A 23,251-nucleotide genomic window follows, 5' to 3' on the forward strand; every position below is an offset into this window, starting at 1 on the left:
TTTTTTCCCCTCCCCCCCCCCCCCCCCACGTTGCTGTTCTTCCCCGGAATCCTGGGCCCCAGTTAACTGCTATCGTGAATCACGGACATTTGCACCATCAGACGTAGCGGAGATCCATCCAGTTTCTGGCCATCTTAGATTCGCCTGCGCTCGTCAACAAAAAGTCCGCAGGCGAGGCCAGCTCATTGATTACTTCTGTCCACACTATATTGGAGCTCCAGATTTTCAAGAATTACCAGCCCATTGCTATTCACGCACGGCTCGTTAACACTGAGCAGTGGTGTGGTCAACTATGTCCAGGTCTTCTAGCATGACGGAGGAAACATTCTGTGGCTCGGTTAGCAGAACTGGGGCGAAATGGTGGTTAGTGTGAATCTACTGACCGGAAGGTCCGTGGTTCGAACCTGACCTCTGTATCTCGACTTTTCTGTCCAGGCTTGGGCAACCCGACAGTACCTCAGCACTCGTGTGGCATGGTGGCTAGGCACCTAAAGGGTGTTAAAGATGAATGTTTTTTGTTTGGCAGAACTTGTATTTGAAAAGTCGTCGTACCCCCCCCCCCCCGGTGTATGTTCTGGAACCTAACGTCCCCAGCGTCTCAGATAACCAATATGGACTGATCCACCCGACACGCATCGTATCAACGGTAACTGATCGAGACCAAATGCGCCTTCCACGAGCGCAGCAAATAAAAGACTCAGACGAGATGTTTCCAGGACGAGATAAGACACCCCGATACCCAATTTCTGGCGTTCAGTCTGACCAATGCGTTCCAGAGGTTGAAACGCATGCTCGCGTTTCCAGCACACCAACGGTAATGCTCGTGTTTCACAAGGACAGTGTGGGGAGCCGGTTCAACCCAGCGACACGGAACCCATATTACCTGACCAAAAGCCACCCGACACAATACCACCTACTTCCCGCACATAAATAAAATAAAAATCGTTCAGCTGTAGCGCCCTTTCGGTGCCTAGCTGCCATGCCACCCAAAGGAAGCACGAGGGCTGGGATACTGTCAGGTTGCCCAAGCCTAGACAGGGGAAGTCGAGTGGCGGAGGTCGGGTTCGAACCACAGACCTTCCGGTCAGTAAATTCGCGCTCCAACTACTTGGGCCATCTCGCCACTCGACGGCCGATATGTTATAAAAGTGTTTGTTACTATTATGTTTCTTCATGGATCGGAATACTGTCAGAGTGCCCAGACCCATCTCTCAGCCTCTGGCGGAAGAGCCTATTTCGCAAGTCAGTGGAGTTGTGTCGGGGTTCACCAACCCTCCCGCACATAAGGATTAACCAGTAACTGACTAACAGGCTACATCAAGCGGCGGCAAGCAGCTTGGACTGCAGGAGCGATTTCGTTCTATTTGCTCCCAAAGCCACCAACAGAAGAGTGGGACTGATTCATAGGCCATGGTAAGACGTTGCCGAACATAACGAGGACTCCCAGTCAGGTCTGCCCAACCAACGGCGTCCTCCGTTCACCAAAATCCAAAAACATTCAGCCTGGAGGACTTGGCACTACTCTGAGCTGACTTAGCGTACACATGGTTTCGCTGAAGACGGCAACGACACTCGACGCACACAAGGCCAGCGAGGACGTAAGCGTAGGCTTCACCTACTGGCTCCTAGCGAGACAGACCCACTTACACTTTTACCACGCGACCAGAGTTGAACTGCTAACTGGTCAGTAAACCTCCCTCATCAAGATGGGAGCATCTTCACAAATCGATCGCAAATGGCTACCATTCAGTAAGCCTGAGAAATGTAGGTTAACCCGGAATCGAACCCGATGCAGTGCAGTTCGCACAAAACCATGTAAATCTGGGAGTCGCTTTAGTACAACAATGTGCTACCAATGACAGGTTGATACCTGACTACTCGCCATGCGGACGATCACTCGTGAGACACAGCAGGCGAGAAAAAGAAGACACATTCACCCCACAACATGCACTGTCTAAAAGATATGACAGCGAAAGGAACTGCTATCGCAGCTACGGATACCTATCAACACTACCCCTCGTAGACAAATCGCCAATATCTGCAACCAACGACCGGCTAGACTGACAGCAAACGGTGGACACCAACTGGAAGTTAAGAGTAACTTTATTCGTTTTTGAGCGTATTAAAATGCCACAGATGGGACAAGTACTAGAAAGGATAACGAACGACGGCAGTTGACAGTAAATGCATGGACCAGCAGTTTCTTGTTTATACAGTGTCCACCACTTCCCACTCCTTTTCTTCGGCTTTGTCCTCGGAGTCTCCAATTTTATCACCGTCCTGTGGCGACAGGGTAAGACAAATAAATCAACTTACCGCGTCGGGTTCCTTCTTGTCAGCTTCTCCCTCAACTTTTTCTGCTTCAGCTGCTGCTGCCTTTTCGGCGTCACGTTTGGCCTTTTCCTTCTCGAACTGCTTATTGATATCGAACAACACTCGATCTAGCTGATCTCTTGCGTTGCGCAGCAGATGATGATATGTGCCTGACAGAGAACGGTGCTCATGCAGTTGTTTTTGCTCAGTCTTCAAGCGTGAGTTCAAATCCCTGTTTTCAGCCCGCAATTCATCCTCTGTGTCTTTGAACGAGTTCAACTGGGTGCGCGTTTTCTCTAGACAGATTGGAAGTAACAGCAAACAACCTACCTAGCTCATCTTTGATGCGGAAGAACTGATATTCCATTGCACGCCTCAACTCCTCGGCCTTCTCCAAACGCTGGGTGATGGCACGCGAGTCCCCACCACCCAAAATGATCCTAAGAAACCCATAAACATACACATATGTGACTCACTTGGCTGGAACCTGGGGTTGCTCAGCGTCAAAGAGCGCCCGATTACCGAGTGCCAGCATTTTGACGACCTCAATATCCTCCGCCTCGGCCGCTTTAATGGTGACCACATCCTTGTCATCACCCTCGGTTATGTCGCTGTCTGTCAACTGGTGATATTGCACGTGATCCCTTCGAGTCACCACCTTGGTAACGAGTCTTCGCATCTAAAACATCGTAAAACACTTACGGACGACTTACTTGGGCCTTTGAGTAACGTAAGCCGAGAAGATGCAAAATCTCCGCGAGGTCGTGCTCCCTGATGTACCCCGAATGACCCAGATCGTAGTAGCTGAAGGCGAACAGCAGATCCGGTTGGGTCGTTCTGCGCAAACGGCGAACTTTTGGCTCGTCACCCTCATGCTCAATCGACCCCGGACCTTCGTTACGGCGTCGCTTCACGTCAGGTTCTTTCTCCTCTTCGTCTTCGATACCATTTTCGAGCCTGCAAGGAACGCGTTCAATTAACTCAACGAATTCAATGGATATTAAAACGTATGTAATACATTCAGAACACCCTATCCAACCATGGCGCGTCAAGACAGACAGCGGCAAGCTCGGAAGGGTATGCAGTTTTATGCGGCTGACATATAGCTATTTCAAGCGCAATAACAGTCCTCGTACTTTCCGTCTTGTTCAGATTTATGTTCCTTTTCAGGCGCATCATTAATGGCCTTGAAGATCGTGAAGGCGCAGTCACGCTGAAGCATCTCATGGAATTGCTCAGCAAATAAGGAGACCTCAAAATTCTGTTCCTTCTGCTCTTCCGTGCGGTAATCAAGCAGGGAGAAGAGTGAAACACGATGACAATCAAAGCGGCCTCCCCTGGCGCTCTTGTTGGGATGGATTATGATAGCCGGTTTGTCGTTCAGACGATAGAGGCGTTCCAACCGTCGGCGCTCTTTCTCAGACAGATCCTTTGATTCATCCTTCGACTGCGTTGGTGTCGTGGCCTTAGCTGGTGTTTCCTCCGCTGAATACAAGCAGAAAGAAGGATGTTAGTGAGACTCAGCTGGCAATCCAGCAAAGTAAAGTAGTGCCAGTGTAACCAGTTGGGGCTTATGGACAATCGAGTCCTGTAAGCCTTCTTCTCCACGTAACGCGCCTACGGCCTTAAAACCAATTCATGTGTTGCTAAGCACGATCCACTGTCGACTCGTGTACGCCTTAAGTGTGTTCAAACTACCACAAGTATGGAGGTCTGAGCTTACCTTTGGTATCTTCAGCAGTCTTGTTTTCCTCTGGTATGTCTGCCTTTTTCTCTTCGTCTAGAGCAGCTTGTAGACGGGCAACCAAATTGACTTTTAATCCTTTGGTGTCGAGATTACGCGCAGCCAGCTCGTTGCGGAGCTCATTGACCTAAAAGTAATCATGGCAGCTAAACATGACAAACCTTAAGCGAATTGGCATCCAACTTCGAATAGTGTGTAGGCTCCATGTCAGACCTTGTGCCTGCCTCATCGCCATCATCCATACTGGCATCCACGACCGATGTCTCAACGTCCGGTACGTCAGCACCTGGTGTCGCTTCAACTTCTGGCTTCTGTTCTGGCGACAGAAGAGCCTGCAACACGGACGAGTAATGTTCCTTGACCTTCGCCCACTCCTCATCACTTGGAATCAAGTGGGAAGCGTTTGGAATGAAGAAAACAACCACTTCTGGGCGTTCGGTTGTAACCAGACGCTCCTCATCATCACCGGTAAACGCGGGGGCTTTGGTATCCGCAAAGCGATAATACCTGATCTCCATGAAGCGGATCCTGAAACAAAACATAAGTGTCAAATAGGTGAGCTACCATTCAGTGCATGAGGACAAATCTAGTCCAGTATATCCTTTAAATGTTCGGATGGCAGTGTTAATCAGGGTTCGAGGGTCACCACAGGGGTCGGCTCCATCCATGCTTGGCGACCACGGACCACCAATTGCCATGGTCTCACTTTTAGCACGACCACCAACAAGAAAATGTATATTTTTTCCAGGAGGAACCTTATCAGTGCCGCTAACGTCGTCTGCCATGTGACAGGTATTTTTGTACAATTCGGCGAGCTGCGGACATGCCATGAGCATCACCCTGGCGGAGTAGGAGTAATCAGCGTCCGGAGGATTAAGCAGGTTCGTATCCGCAGGGACCGGAGGGTCAACATCACGATGGAAAACCTGCAGGATGAACCGAACCTAAAGCGTGACTTACGTGATAGTCCGTCGCATTGCCCAGCTTAAACGGGCTATGCATCGGGAACGAGTCACACCAAGTTGACTCACACTCGTAAAAGTCGGTCGCAACGTTCAAACGCGGATAGTTGTGTCGCAACTCAGAAAATCCCCGGGTTTTGATATTAAAGAGGGCTTTTGGTATCTTAACCTCATACTTGCCAAAAGGCGTTTGTCGCTTGCCAAAAGACCGGTGGTCCCTGCGTGGTGCCGGGGCGTCATGAAAAGGGCGTTTTTCGACAGGACTCCTCCCTTTGGGTGGCCCGCGTTTACCACCGCGGAAATCGTCACGCCGGTCGGACCGACGACCATAGTTTTCCTCTCTATAACCACCGTAGAACGGTTTCGGAGCAGGAGATGGGTTGTACGGCCGGCGATCCGCTGAGGGCGGGCCGCCCATGTAAAACCCTACCCCACCCATGCCCCCAGAGCCCATATAACCACCACCATAAGGTGCTAAAATGGAAAATACTTGTTAGAACCCGATCCCACGCAAAAGATCCGCAGAAAACACTTACCATTACGACCCCAACGGTTAGCCATAGCGCGAAAAGCGGAAAATGCCAGATATGTAGCCGCTTAAAACAAGACGGCTTTTGTCACAGAAAAATAATTTGCATTGTGAAACATGCGTAGAGATAAGTAGTATACTGCTAATGCTGTCTTAATTAACCGCGGAGAATAGCGGTCGAAATTTTATTTTTAATGATAGCCGGATATTTTTTCCGGTTGATTCAAATGTGTACGGTTTGCTGGCAAGATCCTTGAGTTTCTGCGACATGTGTAGATTTTCCCAGAGTTAAGTTCAGTCTAGGTTTTGTTTTTGTGTGCGTCACTCTTAAACATATACCAGCGCACGCGTTGGACTTGTTTTTGAGCTGGAGCACCCTCCCTAAATGAATCGCCTTTAAATTTTCTAGTAGTATTTTCCACGATGCCATGATCCGTAAAACCCAACGGCTTGCAATGCAAATTGCATCGCTGAATATTGCCTACTGGACGCTTTCGGGAGAAATATAACCTCCGGAGGATCAGGTGGCCCTCGAGAGTTTCTAACCGATATACACCGATATAACCGATATATACATTGGAGACGCTTCGATCTAGCTGGGAAGCTCAACTGGCTGCCGGGTATAAGGAAATTGTAAGGGACCACGTCAAAACCAGTGTTCAGCTGCTTGAAGCTAAGTTATTATGAACTGTCATCCTTTTTTACAGCTGTACCCTATCGCTTGAGCATTGAGTTTCGGTAATTGTGCGATCAAGTTTCTCCTCATATTTCACGTTGCAGCAGGAACATTACCTTGCAGTGTTTGCGTTAGGACGTTTGAGATCTCCGTCCTGTATAAATTAAATCTCTGCCATGCACCCGGAAGACTATTGGAAAAGCGGATGTATCCATCGCTAGCTGTGAAAGTAACGGCTTAATGGACTGATACATACAATCAGGGCGCTTATAAGGCTTTCTTGATCGGGCTTGTTTTTATCCTCTGGAGCCTTCGGGAAAGGGACGCAAGTTAAAAAAATTCTAGCACTGCTTCCCAGGGCTTCATTTCGGGTGGCAAACTACCACAAGGACTATCATGAAAAATTCGCTTCAGCGTTTCGCTTTCTCCGCCTCAGTTACCAAAAATGGGATCAGCTGTTGGCTAACGTCAAAGCGGCTGTCATCGCTCCAAACCGTGCTGTAATAACGTCAATAGCAAACATTGTCGGGCAAGAAAATAGCCAAGCAAGTTGCACCCGAAGGTATCCTGAGAAGTGACGACGATGTAGTCAAAGAGGCTGAGAATGTCCAGCATGCTTTGAAATCGGTTGATATAAAACCATCGGTCATCTCCGTCACCGCTCGTTGATAACGATAGTTGAGTGCTACGGCCCCATTCATATGTACTAGACATTTCAGCAATGATTAAGGAGAGGTAACGGATGGCGCGCAAAGGACAAGTGCTCTTTGGGATGATTTTTCGTCATATGGTACGAGGGACTATTTGAACATGTTCAGATTCTTGGCTTCTCTTCAGCATCCACTTCAGTAATACCCCTGGTCCAGTTGCGTATTGCGCGACAAGTACGTTCGATAAATGTAAGAATTTTGGGTGCTCAGGTGCACTTATCTTTGGTTCAGAGGATGGCTTGATGAATGGCCTGAAAACGCCTCCCCAACGTTTCTGGAGACATCAGTGCTCTGGTCATCAGCAGCAGCGGTTTATGACTCATTGAATAGTAACGAAAAGTCTGCAAGTCAAAGACGAAAGTCTACCACCAGATCACAGGCTATCCGACAGTCCACCAACGAATACGTCTGCCTACCTTCCTCTGAATTACAGGTAGGCGATCCCTCAGCTATTCAGAAAACGTGCAATCACATTTGTCCGCCAATTTCTAGCTAAGAAATGCTGGCATTGGACGTCAGTCTGTTCCGAGGGATTACAACACTGTCTCAAAAACCATGATATTTCTTGCCTTATCATAACAGCTAAAGTGACTATACTTAACGCTTTTGATCCACCGTGCGGATGGTTTGTTTAAATGAGCGAGCTTTTAAGGTGATTATATGCTTCAAATTGAAAGACTGCGCTCCATGAAACATAATGTCCAAAATTCCTGGGAAATGGACGAATGTTGCGGGTTTTCCTGCGTCAGTAACTACTTTTGAAAGCTGCTATAGTCCACAACAGATTCGCTAACACAAAACTGCACAATAATCACATCAGTGTTAGCTATTCTCCGCTCAAACAGATGGTTGCGGAAGGCCGCATACTTACGCCAAGAGGAGCGTCGCCTAGAGTGTTTCCAATAAAAGCTTTTATCACCGACCCTCCGTACGGAGCTGGAGGGACATTGCAGCTCGTGCACATGACTTGTTATGACGTTATTCTAGTAAATGAGTGGAGGTGCAAACGTCGCAAACTTTATATATCCTATATCCTTAGGTTAATGGTTGTGGCAAGCTGCATGATGTTGCCCCTCAAATTTTTACGTCACATTCATCTTTAATAGAGTCTCTCATTACAAATGGCACTAAGTAGAAGGCGTTGGTCCGTCGGCATCAGGGAGCTGTCAGATGAGTTGATGTTGCAGGTTTACATCCTAAGCTGCTTATTTCGACGTCTCCGTAAATCGAGCGAAAACCCAGATGTTTCGGCTGAAATGGCTCAAAGAAACTGCCTTTCTCATGCGATGCAGTCTCGTGCAAGCTAAAATGCGGTCCGGAGTCTCTGATGCCAGTCCAACTGGCAAAATATAACTTGTGTCGATCATAGCGACCACATCAGGAGTACCGAACACGCATTCGTCTCAACCAGAAAAGCCAAAGGTCCCACTAGGAGTAAGATGAAACATTGAATTTGACTAGACTTTCTGGTGATTGTAGGCCTTGGTAGGTATTTCGAGCCTGTATATGTGTTCAGTGAGCTATTGGCACTGAATATGCGAAGCCAAGTAGTTTATCACAATATCACTGGAGGGTCAAATTGAATTCATCGCTTACTCTAATAAGCTTTCACTTAAAAATGGATTTGAGTGGCACGATATCTGTCAAAGTGCTGATTCATATGGTTTCATTAAATATTGTTGATGTTTAGTGAGTTGGAAGCCTCGATGTGTACGGAACACAAAACGCATGAGGCTTCGCTACGGAACCAACATACTGGAACCAAAATGGATTTCTACCAATTCACTATCTAAACGAGCCAGTGAGCAAATTCATCCCATAGGAAAATTAATATTTGCCACTTACTTCGTTAAAACAAAGACATCTACGGTAGTGGAATTCGCTGCAATTGATTTGACAGCTATCCGTTAGCCATTATGCTGTGCTTGAAACTAATGAAAAGATGTACCAACCAAAGCAGCCTGCATGGTCGTGGCAAAGCATAAACCCGCCTACCACTTCAGAGTTGCAGAAAAGCCAAGTGTTCCTAGCAATGATCGGAGAAAGCTCTCATTCGCTTGTTTCGGATAAAGTCATCTTCCTCTCTTGCCTCCACCAGGTACCAGTGTTATGATATAAAGATGGGCCAAATTTATGTATGCACCCAGAATTCCGAGGAGCGCCCTTGTGCGTTTCTGTGCGAAGAACAAACTCAACATCATTTCAAGGCTGCTTTGCTGGCAGTTTTTGAACCACGCTTGTGCGATTCTGATGGAGCCGGGGGTTGACCACAACAGTAGTGAGCCATAAGCTTGCTCATCTCGGGAACATACCAGCATATAACAACAGCACAGTGAGCAAGGATGATTCTCACGACAGTCACCGTGAACCGATAAACGATCTTCTTGAGGCCAGAGGTCAGTGTGACAGTTTTGAAGGCCACAAAGGTCACAACTATGGAGAGGTGTGTCCGAAGGCCGCCATCCGGGTTGAGACACATTATCCCCGATTACCGACGACGCGTTATCCGGATGCAGAATGTCAGCACTCGGAGAATCTTCTTCTAATTAACCTAAGAGGTATTTCGGGGTTTTAGCAAGTTTAAGTGTTTCTGAGGTCATAAAAATGGTGGTGTCTTGAAAACAGGTGTAAGGGGTATTCTAATCACGTGGCCGTTTTAATGTGGCGGCTCGAGGGCTGGTGACCCAAAGGGCCATGAAACGAGAGCAATGTAGGTTTATCCGTGTGTAAGCCGAGGTTTATAGCGTGGTGATTGTCCTACAGTAGTTCCCTTGGTATACAAAAGTATGCTGTGCAAACTTGTCATCCCGGTACGAGATATTCGCTTGGCAAATAGCCCGAAGCGTTGCGCCCTTGCGACCCTCGGAGTGGTGCACACTTTCAGCTAAACACTTGAGGTCCAACGACAACTGTTTCTCCATAACCACTGTGGGCATTCATGAATTATGCGTGTACGGCCCAATTATTGATATGCAGACCGTGGGCCCTGAGATTAGAGAATAGTCGTAGATTATCGTATTGGAGTATTTTTGATGGGTGGTGGAATCTGTGTGCTAGCAACAAATGTCATGCGTCGTCTAAGCGAGCGATAACGTGGAATGTGTCGGCTGTTTTCCGAAGGCGTTTATGCAGGAAATTCAGGGAAATTGCGTGTCACATAGGTTTTTTACGATTGCTTTCCAAATATAAAACTAGCAAAACATGATATCTCAGTCAAACAAAACCCTAGCATTTGTTCGGCCAGTTTGCCCATAATGAAAGAGTTCACTTGATGCATTTTGATAATCATCTCCGTCAATCAGCAAAACAGATTGCACAGCGGTGCGAGTCGTTCGATTTCCACAAAAACATTTATGGAATAATCCCCATTAATCATGCCAGTTGCGGCTGGGTGGGCGGAGAGCTGCCATCTACGTGTTGTGAAGTGAATGCCCTAAAATGACTCATCGAAATATTTCAGTTGCTTCTGCTCTGTTGATATTCATCAATTCTAAGAAACCTCTGAGCGGCGGTCTCAGTTGAGATCTGGCAGGTCCTACGTGGCTGTAGTGTCCTTTCTGTGCTCACAGCAAAAGCACTTGTATGGATGTGTAGAAGGCATACAACCCAAGTGTTCAGAAATTTTTCACAGTTTCCCAGGCGCCCATCTCCCCTTTGGTTGCCAGTCATTTTACATGCAGTTGCCTGTATGCCATATTTATCGCCGCAAGATTGCAGAGAATAAGGTTCTGCATCCTCCGGCAAAGCCGGACCAGGCAGTTGGTTCATTGTGCATTTTTGTCGCTAAAAATGGGCCCACTATAATACCCGATGGTAACTAATAGAGTCTCGCTTGAATTGTGGGACACCTGTGCGTTAGTGGCGCTGCCACTCAGCTCGAAACAGAATACCTGTTTTTGCCCACCACGCACTTGAATACCACATTGCTGTCCTTTAGGTTCCTGATCTTCAAGACTTCTGAAGTGCTGTGGAAAATGAAAAGCGGTCAGCCTTCGACTCCTCAGAAAACATCCTGAAGTCAAACTCACACCTCATATATTCTTACTGGTGTGACTTTGAAAAATATGAGAAATGATAATTCAGGTAGATCCTAAGAAAAGTAAAGAGAAGTACAGCGCTCCCTGTTTTGAACACGCATACAGACGAATGCAACATTTAAGAGTGAATTTTTTTCATCTATACGACAATTTTGCAGAAAATTGATTATGCCGGAGAAACATAAGCCGTTCGAACCACAAGTAAGCAGATGGCTTGCTGAAGTAAACCGTAGATTTGACCGTGCGTCTAGGGGTTATTTGAATAAAATCGCAAAAGGGAATGGAATTTAGGCAACGCTTTCTAGAATGCAACCGAGACTGAAGTGAGAAATATGGTGATCCTGCTTTCATCAGAGAGTCTCTGCCAGCCGAAAATGTTCTGGTCCAGTAGAAAATTTTCCCGTGGATCCGGCGGGTCACCGGTTTGTGAAGCAGTGGGCCTTCTTGAATACCTCCGACTGCATCTGAAAATTCGAGAAATAGGAGAATAGATATGAGTCCTTTGTTTTAAACGGGCATCAGCCCGACCATGGAGACGTACTTACCGGTCACCGAGCCATGGCTCAGAGGAAATTCGTGCGTCTTGAGTAACAATTCATTGACAATGCGGTTACCCAGAATAGTGAACTCTGTAGTTTGTCTCATGAATCATCTGGGTTCATTGAGGAAGCCGCTACTCCGCGGCTACCAGGAAATAAGCTGAAAACACTTTTGTTCATTAGAAAAACAGTCGCATCTTCCCAAACAACAAGGTCATATTCGACGAGCGAGTGGAACACGTGGGTGAGAAAGGCATGGCCAAGCTGTGTGTTGCTTATTTCGGGATCATCAACTACGCATCAAATGGTGTAACGCGCTAGAAAATTCCAACTCGTGCAGAAGTAATTAAGCTCACGCCTCTGTAAACGGTAACCTAGTCTGACTCCGGTCGTGGTCCCACCTACACAGGGTTGGTCAGGACAGGGTGCAACGCAGCGCAGTGTTTTTTGTGGACTACGGCCACAGGGTATAGGGGGCTTGTGGATCCCGTTTATCTCCCAAAGTTGATTTGCTCACTCGAAGACGTCACATGTGTTAAGTTGGTATTACGGATTCATGGATTAATACACAGGGTCCAGACTATCGCCCAAACTTCTCGGGGCGGGTTTTTTTCCGTCGTCCAGCGGCTTCTGTTCACCTGAAAGGCGTAACCAAAGAAGGGTGCAGCACTGCACTCAGTGCGGGGCAGTAATCCTGGCAGCACGAGCATTCAACTAAAAAGGCTTCAAAGATATTTGAACCGGTTACTAGACGCAGCACAAACAACCGTCAGGGGATGGCTATTCCACACACAAACTACCTGGAATGAAATTAAATTCTGCCTTATAAAAGTGTGCAACATGAGCCTGAAGAACATTTTACCATGTCTCAGATGTGTGCTGGTCAGTTCAACGGTGGAAATCCTGCTCACAAAACCTTGTTCAAGCGGGATGTAAGTACGTATCAGGTCTTCCCGGAGGAGACGACACTTTGGGGGAAGTGGGTCGAATACAGTGGGATTCCTTTCATAGTCCACGGATTCAAGCCGGGCAAACATCTTCTTAGCGTCCCTTGTGCTTGCACAAGGAGGGTTATGTTTTGTTTGCGTTCCGAGTAAATAACCTGTTTAGCTTGTTCAAGAAGTGGTATGAAGTGGGTCCTATAGGGTTTCTGGAAATCTATGGAGTAATATGGGGGAGGTTGGCCGAACCATCTGTAGGACGGCGGATGCCTTCCGAGTCAAATCTTCATGGTGCAATGTGGATGACATGTTCGAAGGGAACCAGACACCAAAACCCTTTTTAGCATCTATCCTTGTAATGTCTTCTGGTCCATTATCACCGTGCACAACAAAGGCTTCGCTCGGTCTCCTCCGGACTTTTTGTTATTCAGAAGAAGGTGATAGTCCAGTGCTCACTGCTTTGCAGTGTATGCTTCCCTTTACAGGGCACTGACAATTGAGCACCAGGATTTTCAGTCGCCCGCAAAAAGTAGATGTGGACTCGAAAGAACACCTGGAAGGCCTTTGACGCAGATAAGAAACAGCAGCGGTCCAAAAGCCGAGCCTTGCGGAATTCTAATGGGGACCGGTGCCGATGAAGAGCAGGTCAAGCCTACTTTCACTCAGAATGCTCTGTCTGACAAAAACGTCATAACACTGCGTAGAACCTCCCCTTGAATCCCGTAAAACTCAAGGTTGTGGAGCTCCGGGACGTGTGAAGCCCGACTGAATGCTGTTCAGGAATCGAAAAATGTGGCATCCGTTAGGAGTTCTCTGTTCCTGGCTTCGGTTAAGGCGTCCATAAATACGAGCATGTTGGTTACACAAGGACTGTTTGGAAGGAATCCGTGTTACGCTGTGGATGTCAAGTTATTGGTATTGAAGTGAGTTAAGATGGTCCACTTCAGAATACGGTAACAAGATTATTACCCTCCATTGGCTGCCTACAACACTCGCATCCAAAGGCTTTTTGCACCGTGTACCACTCGTTACTTGAAGCTTGTGGCAGCGCTTCATGGACCGGTGAAGTTCTGGGAAGTCCTCGGGCCAGAGAGGTCAAGCTTGAAATACCCCATTTGGGTCGGAAGAAGATGGAAATAATAATGTCTACTTCCGTAGCAGTCGGGACGTCCCAACCACATAATCCATATATTCCAGACCTGTTTGCATTACTCTAAGCGGAGTGTTGCCATAACTTGGTAACAGCCCGTTTGGAGCAGACAGACCTTCTGAGGTCCAAGAAATAGAGGTCTTTTTATTTGAAACTTTGTAATATTTATCTTTGCTGCCTACAAGACTAGCGCCCAAAGGCTTTTGCATCATGCACCACTCGTTACTTAAAGCTTGTGGCAGTGCTTCGTGGAGTGGTCACCATTTCTGTTAGACTCACTTTCTCTCCTAGGTTATTGCCGCCCAGCTCACGTGAAAAATTGCAGAATAGCTAGTCCATCATCTCGGAAGTTTGCTCCCTTCAGTCCCTATACGTCTGATTTTCCTGAACACAACCTCTTTTTGTGCTTATATCGGTTGGCTTTAGAGCTCTGGTGCTTAAATATAATGTATTAACAAACTCACTCCCAGTTGACTTGGCTGATGAAATCAAGCTTCAGCGCACAGTGGTCACTATATGACAGTGAAGCCTTAATAAGCACTTGGCCAACAATGTGTCTCCTGTTGAGGATAACCTGCTTTCGGTTTTTATTGTTAAATTAATTTTCACAAAAACAGTGTGGTTTTTGTAAAACTTTTGTTCTCGTGTATGCAGTTTAGTTTTGATTGTCATTCCCTGTAGTTTGCGAGTCACCACATTCTGACTCCTCGGTCTACTCTGGTGAGATTTTGCCTATTTTTCAAGCTTTGCGGCAGAGCTTTTCCGCTAACGTTTCTCTGTGAGATCTCAGCGATTTGCCAGTCATCGGACCGAATCATCAAGGGATACTGTTTATGGTGGAAACCATTATGTCACTTTTTCGCAGACGACCGGACCGTGAACTAGCCGTGCAGCTCCTTGAATCATCAAGGTACATACAGCTCATTTGGTTACTTTCCTTTTTCTCGCTGTAACACTGCCTGTTTGCAACTGACGAGATTAAATCGGCATATGTAGCCTTTCTGGATACGGACTGATGGCATCATGGCCGTTTTCCTCGGAGTTCTGGATGAGGACGGCATCATAGATCGGGTTGATCGTTCCTGCAGACGTAAGCCTGAAGGCTTCTGGCCAGTTAACGCGCCCGCAATTAAAGTCACGTGTGATGGCCGCTGCACAGCTGTCCCCTTAAATATAAATAAGATAGACAGCTTTATATAGGTTGGTTGTATAAATCAACAATCGCTCTCTTCTTCTAAAACGAGGGTGTGGATGATCGTTCAGTGGCTGCACGAGTCTGAGAGGAGGTTCTGCTTCCCCTGAAACGCATGCCATGGGTGTAGTTTTTGCGGTAATATTTCTGGTCTCCAAAGGAAATAAATGTGAAAAATTCTACATGTGCGTATTGTCTCTGCTTGTTACGATTGCCCTAGTTGTGGTACAAGTGCCGTTGCTGAATGATGGGTTTGTCTCAGGTGAGAGACAGTTGGCATGAAATTCGGGCTCAATGAAACAAGATCTTCTCAACTGCAAGAATCCAAGTCTACTCTCAGAATAACTTAATCTTAGAATGCGTCTCGTACCGTCGTTTTGCGTTTTTTTCGGAAGCGACGGGAATCTGCTTTCAGATTGCGAGAAAATTCGTTTGAGGCAATCCTGGCCCACACAACTGCCATTTAAATATTTGGGACGGACGCATGGTTCTCCTTTCTGCAGTTGGGAAGAATGATATGATAAAAGAATCAGAAGTTTGTTTTCGATCTATTCTCAGCCACCAGTCATTAGGAATATTTTCAAATTTTGCTTCCATGAGAGCCGTGGGAATTAGTCATTTTTGTAGTTTCCCTAGCTTCAGTTGGTTGGCCTTGATTTTTGTGCGTCTGCCTTCCGGCGATACCGTGGAGCTCTTAACATCAGCATCAGAAAATTGGAGTACTACACGAGTAGTCGACAAATCTGTGATAGTAAACGCTAGATATTTGGTCAATGATGACGGTTTTTTGCCGCCTCTTGTTTAGACGGCTTCCGTTTCACGTTTGCACTCTTTGGGGCTAATGAATAAAATGTTGGTATGTCTTAAAATGTTCCTATTAAAAGACGAATAACCACAGCCCATTGAATTTAAGATGCACGTGTTGTTTTGGTGCTAGCAGACGTTCTGTGGTTTGCAAAACGCCTGGTGCCTATATGTTACAGGCTGATGGTAGCATCAAAATGTCCATGAGGGTTGAGTGGTCAATCTATCCGGTATTATTTGAAACCCTTTAACTTGGAATGTCACAAAGTCAGATGATAGAACAGTGGTGGTAAACAACACGACCTCAACTTTGATGGTGGCTAGTCACCACTGGAAAAATTGGGGCCAAATATTGTAAGACTCACGATTGGGTAAGATCAGACCTCGCAGTGAAAGACGAAAAGATTCAGAAGCTCAAAGAAGAAAGAGTGGGCACCAAAGACCATGCCATATTGACCAGGTTTGAAAGCACTGCTGTTCCACATGATCCATGTCCTCTTTGGGTTTAAGAGGTACACCTTGGGGGAGGGCTTGCCTTGTCGGTATATCACTCCTATGGGAGGACAGTCTGTAACAAGCATTTGTAACAAGCTTTTGCTGTGTTGTTTTAGCTTCGTGTGTGGCATCTTCTGGTCTGATGAGCAACATTCTTTTAACGGTATTTCACCCTATATGACACATTCAATCCACAATCCGGGGGATTCTTTCGGACCATAATTCCTCCCGCCTGTGCTTAATGCACAACAATATTTCTGTATGGCGATCCTCAAAATTTACCTTCTGGCACAACCAGGAGTCCGTTAATTGGGTCTTGCCTATTTTATCGCTCAAGGCGTTCTGATTAATGAAGAACCTTATTATTTAGAATATCGCTTCAGCTCCTAGCAACCTGATGTACATCTCTTCGTCTGTCGCGGTACCTAAACTTGTGTTCGCTGCCAGGAAGGCCATACATTTTCGATCTGTTATACATTGGTCAGTGTGTACGATCACAGGTGATTTCGGTTTAAGTGGAAGTCTGGTTAGAGGTAACGTTTGAAATGGGTAGAAATCGTACAGGGCTTTCAAAGCGGCTATTGTCAAATGTCGAAGCTTGATAAAAAGAAAGAATATGATGAGATCAGAAAAGCCTGGTGAGTGTCAGGAGTTACCAGAAAATATCTTGGTGTTTAGTAGAGTCAGGGTGATAACCGAAAGTTGCTAAATGAGGCAAGCTGGGTGTACGTTCGTGTTGAGGGTTCCGGCAATCAACATTTGGCTAGATTTGCCGGAATGCTGATATTTTGCTAAAAAAACACCAAACAATCCAGGATGAGTATGCTTTCTTGCAGTGACTATAAGGGTTATTCAAATAGCAATATGAAATGCTAGCATTGGTGATAAGCGGGGGCCTTATGTTTCTAGCACTGAGCTTTAGTTAAGCAGCAAACGTTTATGGGGTATTTATTTATGAAGTGTTTGAGTAAAAACCTCAGGTAGGGTGAAAAGTTGGCCTATGTGATAATGAGTAAGCTGGATAGCCGCTGATCTAGGTGGTATGGGCAACTAGAGTAAAGCTTTGATAGTCTCTAGCCATGTTGTAACCCTATCAGAAAGACTTAGTTGTGCGGAAAGTTGGTGCCATAAGGGACAGTAGACATGCAGAACTGATTAAAAAACTTCACAAACGAGAAATTCAACTGTGTTTCAGGGGGATCTCTCATCAAAACCAAATTGATCGTTAATGTTCCACAGGTTTTCTGTTTCACAAAATTATTATTCAGAAGAAAACCGAAGGAAACAATCATAGGTATGCTTGCCAGTGTGGTTTTTGTTTTATTTGAAAGTGTCTGTAACGGGGAAAACGTCCGCTGTCCAGTGCGCTAGTTTTGGCTGATCCAATCATTCAACTACACACGACACCCACCCAATCACCGCATTCTTTTGTTAACGTAAAATGTATTTACACACGGCGCACATTTGTTGTTGCTCTTACAACTAACGTGTTGATCTGTACGGCATTATGAAAACATTAGCCCTTTGTCGGTAGCGTCGGACCAACTCAGCCGCTTAACCTTTAGGCACGTGTTTTCAAGATTGTTCTGGTTTTTATTAATAACTGCGAAGGGAAGGCCTTCGCTGTGGAGTTACTTACTAGGAAATACCAAATGACCGGTTACAGACGATTAGGCATATAAGCAAAACTCATTTGCATCTTATTTACGAAAACTGGACATCCATCTTCTCCTGAACGAGTCACCTTGAACTTTCCTGTACATTCATTAACCCCAATCATTCCTCGACCAAATCCAAGCAGATGTTACGAAACGAATCCACAAATTCCGCAACTGATCTCCCCTTTTTAAGAAACGCAAAGCGAAACTCCACGAAAAACACATACCACTTACGTGCCTCCCCATCAGTAGTGTCACCGTTACACACCACCCCTTAAAGGTCATTCGCATGCCATCGATTTTCACTTACTTCCGTCGTTCGGCTTCGGCAGCGGGCCCTTTTGGCCACTATTCGGGTGTACAATGCCACTTGCAAAGCTGTGTCCCATTCACTACTTCCGATCCCCTGCCATCTTGAATAGTATAAACGTTTCCCCGGTGGTCGGTGACGACGAACGGCCCTTGCCGTTGACTGCCCAGCTTCTGCGACCCCAGTCCACCTCTTCCAGGATTCCAATGATCCTTCCACTTGACTTTCGCACCTGTGGGGAATGATCGTGAATTTCTACTTGCCGTTTTCCGCCTAGTCCATTCCTGAACGGCGGTCAAATTTTATCGAGCCCTCCTTCTTTCTTCCTCCAGCTCCTCCGGAGACAAGCGTCTTACCGGCCACAGCCCAATTTCCTGATCAACCGGAAGGCGCGGATGTCGACCGTACATCAACATGAACGGGGATTTCCTGTGGTTGACTGCGTGGAAGCACGATGAGCTAGCACCACCATAGGCAAGTTCACTTCCCAGTCACCCCCTTTGGCCGCCAGCCACTCCTTGATCGTTCGGTTATTACATTCGGTCGGGCAATTCGTTTGCGTGTTGTATGGTGCCATCCTTAGCCGTCTCATACCCAGCTTCTGCAAGAAATTCCTAAACTCCTCGCTCTCGAAGCAAGGCCACCGATCGTTTAGGGTCATTTTTGGCGCTCCATGGTTGACCAAGATGTGATGCATTATCACTCCGCTGATCGTCGTCGTCAGCTGATTAGGCGCGGCTGCCGCCTCAGTCCATCGCGACAGGTGTTCTGTCATTATAACGATGTATTGATTTCCACTGGGAAGGGGCCCATGACGTCAACTGACCACAACTCGCCTATTTCTGAGGCAGGAATAAGTAAGTCGTAAGTAAGTCATACGCCTTGGTGCACCCTGTATGTGCCATCACATGGCATTCGACGATAGGCTTCCATCTCAGGACGCAAGTTATCGCAGGCAAAACTACATCCAAATCGGTTTTCCAGGAAATTATGCCAGCTTCATTCATCCTCAGCCGATCAAAGTGACTCTGGAACGTTTCTAATTCCTTGTCAATCTCTCCGTTTTCAATGCTCATTTCATCCAACAAGGCGGCTGCGACCTTTCGTAACACAGGATCTTGCCGTTGGAGTTGCACTCACCTTCCGGGATCTAGTTCGTCGACGAGGCCATTGGCTCCAATCATTATCCTGGGGACCTCATCTTCAGCCTCTGGTCTCGACAGTCAATCAGCCAAGTGTTTCTCCTTCCCTGGCACGTACTGGTTTGTGAAGTCGTACTCTTGCAACCGGAGTGCCCAGCGCGCGGGCTTTCCGCGAGGATCTCTGGTGGTCTTCATCCACTCCAGGGGGTTGTGATCGGTTTTGACATGAAATCGTTCCCGCAGAAGATATGGCCTCCATTTATCCAGGGCCCAGACGACCGCTAAACATTCCTTCTCAATGGTTGAGTAATTCCGTTCAGCGTTGGCCAGGACACGACTGGCATATCCAATAACTCCATTCCTCTGCTTTAGGACTGCGCCGATGTCGCAATCACTAGCGTCCGTTGCAACAGTGAACATCTCTCCGACCCTGGGCAGTTTGAGGGTCATTTGCTGATCCAATATCCGCGCTTTGACACGCTCAAAATCTTCATGTGCTTCTCCGGCCCATCCAAATTTCCGATTTTGCCCAAGCATTGGCATTGCGATCTTGCTGAAATCCTCAACAAACCGGCTGTAGTATGCTGCTCGTCCAAGGAACTGCCGTAGAGACCGCTTTGAATTGGAACGGCACAATCCTTGATCTTTGCCAATTTTTCGGGCGGTGAGATAACTTTTTCCTGACCCACTTTATGCCCCAGCAGTGTAACCGAACTCCGAGCGAGCTGTGTCTTAGCTTCATTTATCCGCTGGTGAGCCTCCCGGAACCGCTTCAATATAGCCTTCAAGTGAACTGCGTGCCCTGGTTCCAAATTACTGTACCCAACGATGTCGTCTCTGTACACGGCAACATTCTATAGTCCCTTCGTTAGACGAATCATCAAGCACCGGAATGTGAATGGGGCCCTAGACAAACCAAACGGCATTCGTCTAAATTGATATTGGGTGTCTCCAACCGTAAATGCCGTTTTCTCCCGGCCTTCCGCCTTGATAAGTGGTTGCAAGTATCCGGGACGCAGGTCACACTGTGAAATATCGGGAATGCTGAAGGGAAGCGAAAATCTCCGCAGCCGAGGGCACAGCTACAACCCGATTTACAGTCAGTTCATTCAAGCGCTGGAAATCCACGCAAAACCTGTATTTCCCGTTCGCCTTTCTTACAAGGACAACTGGGGAATTGTACGCACTACTGGCTTATTCTATTATGCCATTCTTCTCCATCTCCTTAATCTGTTTATGGACCTCCTCCCGTAGATGCGGCGGCAACGGACGGGGCCATAAGGTCGAAAGCGTTCTGACGACAGAGGAATTTCGTGTTCAATCCACGGGCAGAAGCCAAACGGATCCTCATTGCCCGTGAACAGTTCCTCGACCACGGACCGTACTGACGGTACATTACAAGTTTTCGGACACGGAGATCATTCACAACAGTGCCTGGGTAATCTTCGAGCTTGATTGCGCCATACTTTGTCACCAGCTTTCCCTGCTTCAGGTCGATCACGGAATCTGTGCTCTTGGGAAAATTCTCCCACAATATTGTCTGTTCTACGTCTGGGGTGATCAGGAACGCGTGCTGCACGGACTTGTCGCCTAGGCGTATCCAGTGCGCTGACAATCCGTCAATCTTCAGTCGATATCCACCAACAGCTCTCACGGCTAGCGCGCACGGTCTGCGTTTAGCTTGGCTCCCTCTTTGCCTCAGCGATACGCCTGCTCCTGTGCCAGTCAAACATAACTACTTTCTCCCGTCTACCTCGACCACGGCTTGTATGGTAGCTTGTGGCAGTGCGCTAATCGCGGCCAACCTCGGAATAGAGGAGTACTCTAAAGTTTTATTTTGTACAAGCGATCGAGTACGGGGACATTGATTCTTCCTGTGGATAGACTTGCCAAACATGTAGCAGTGGCTGGTTCGAGTGTGCCTCCGCGATTCCGTCCTCACGGCTGCGAGCTGTTCGGCGGGTCGGTCCACTCTGGTCTGCAGTTCCTTTACTGATGAACTATCCCTGTTCGCCTGCGACTGCAACATGGCCAGTGGTGCCTCGGGCAGTTTTCGGGTCAGACGCGCCAGTTCCTATACACGCAACTGGCCAGTTGCTCGTGCCAACCGCAACTGGGAACAAAGTGCCGGTGGCACACCTTCGACGAACTGTTCGGACAGCAACTCGTGTCGCGACACTCCGTCCAGCGTCGGCAAAGCGCGATCCAATAACTGCTGCAGGCCGGCGAAGAACACGGTCGGGTCAGATCCGGGTGCCATCTTGGCCGTCTTGAACCGCCTCAGGCTCCTGGCGGTCGGCAGGCGTGCCGAACTTCGCTTCAAGTACTTCCTTCGCGGCGGCCCAGTCCATCTGGCCGCACCCAGATCCGCCTTCGCCAGGCCTCTGAGTAGGGCCTCCAGAGCCGCCAAACTACCCCGGTCGGTCTCCAGCGCGGCACCCTCCGCAACCTCCTCAAAGTCCTCCAGGGAGGTCTAAACATCCCCATCCTCAAAAGGTTGTGGCCACAGGATCTTCATCCTTATCCTGGTGACGGCACCAAATGAAAGGAAGAAGGCCTTCGCTGCGGAGTTACTTATTAGGAAATACCAACTGACCGGTTACAGACGATTGGATAGGGAAGCAGAACTCTCATTTGCACCTTATTTACAAAAACTGGACATCCATCTTCTCCTGAACGCGTCACCACATACTTCTTACGTGCCCCCACATTAGTAGTGTCACCGTTACACCCGTAGCGCACATTTATCTTAGTTTTTTTCTAGAGTAAGCTACCCACCATGTTATACCATGGGACAAACTCTTGACATTATGTCTCTTCTTAACAGCATTGCGGAATATAAGCAGCTTGTGTACAGTGAGTGGCTGTTTGTCTGGTTACTGAGCTCAATCAATTGCAAATGTTTTAACGCCAATCTGGGTGGTAGACACTTTGGATTAAGTGGGTCCTTTTATTTGTTTTCGTTTTTTGTTCTGTTTGAATTATCTGTGTCAGTCATCATTTTTAAACAAATTTGCTCACCCTTTGCATTTTTTGCGGTATTCAAAGGCCCGTGAAAACCTCTTCATTTATTTGCCTGGGACAGCCTTTTAGCTACAATCGGGTCTGGCAGCTTGACAACAAAAATAACACGGGTTATCCATGTAGCTTCGTTGGTGGTCAACTGTGCTGTGGATAATCAGTGTCCTATGAGCTGGGGAGTTTCATTACTTCAGAACATGTTCTATTGTGTGCAAAATTACCGAGCTAGTTACGGCTTATGAAGTATACTGCAAAATATTTTTTGAATTCCTCAAGCAACGTAGTGCAGCTGTTTGTTGGGCGCCAATGTTTTTCAAAAGACAGTAGCCATTTGGAATATTGGAACTAGATTTTTTAAAAATTACGTCGGAGTTAACGCCAAAATATCTCCGCCCACAGCTGGGGGCTCAGTCCGTGCTGACTGTTACTCATCGTAGAGCGAATGGTACGTTATTGTCTACATCGCGATAAAGAGATTATTTTCGCTTGTCTTAAATCTTTGGATCATGCTTTGCGTTCCATTGGGAAATCTGGTTTTGAGGTTTTGGTATTTTGCTGCAGTCTCAACTTATACTGAATTTCGCCCCTGCTGTTGTTGTCACCAATTTTGTTTAACATGCAAAATGGATGTGCTTTTGTAACCTTTGAATATTTTTCATGGAATAATGACATAAAATGTTCAAATGTTAATAAACCTGAAGGAATTTGTGCGTTTTCCTGTAAGCAATTGTTTTATAACGTCCAAACTCCGGCAAAAAATGTGCCACAATGTGGTTTATAATAACAATAACAAAATAGCATGATAAAGAACACGCCAGGTAACGTCCCTAATCCTGATATACAAACTTAGATAATTTAACATGTCTTTTCTGAACTAGGTGGCAGATGACCTTCCGTAGCTTGTTGCGAGTTATTGAATGCCCTGTGAACTAGCATCCTGCTGGTGTAAACCTGTCGTTCAGTCACAAAGGAGCTTGAGCAAACTATGCTGAATACTTCGATGTTCAACGGCAAAATTAGGCTGTATA

At 46.9% G+C, this 23,251-nt stretch overlaps 1 protein-coding gene across 1 annotated transcript; it reads right to left on the minus strand.

Annotated features, from left to right (window-relative positions):
• Positions 1-2,208: 2,208 nt before the first annotated feature.
• On the minus strand, positions 2,209-5,615 carry T265_07827 (hypothetical protein; the record flags this gene model as incomplete). Its single annotated transcript, XM_009173460.1, has 11 exons — positions 2,209-2,280; positions 2,317-2,609; positions 2,644-2,753; positions 2,790-2,992; positions 3,027-3,270; positions 3,450-3,798; positions 4,037-4,184; positions 4,219-4,585; positions 4,622-4,983; positions 5,018-5,493; positions 5,556-5,615. 11 exons carry the CDS (start codon positions 5,578-5,580, stop codon positions 2,209-2,211), a joined length of 2,649 nt encoding a protein of 882 aa, XP_009171724.1.
• Between the last annotated feature and the right edge of the window lie 17,636 nt (positions 5,616-23,251).

The sequence above is a fragment of the Opisthorchis viverrini genome (assembly GCF_000715545.1).
Source record: "Opisthorchis viverrini unplaced genomic scaffold opera_v5_187, whole genome shotgun sequence".
In the NCBI taxonomy this organism is placed as follows: domain Eukaryota; kingdom Metazoa; phylum Platyhelminthes; class Trematoda; order Opisthorchiida; family Opisthorchiidae; genus Opisthorchis; species Opisthorchis viverrini.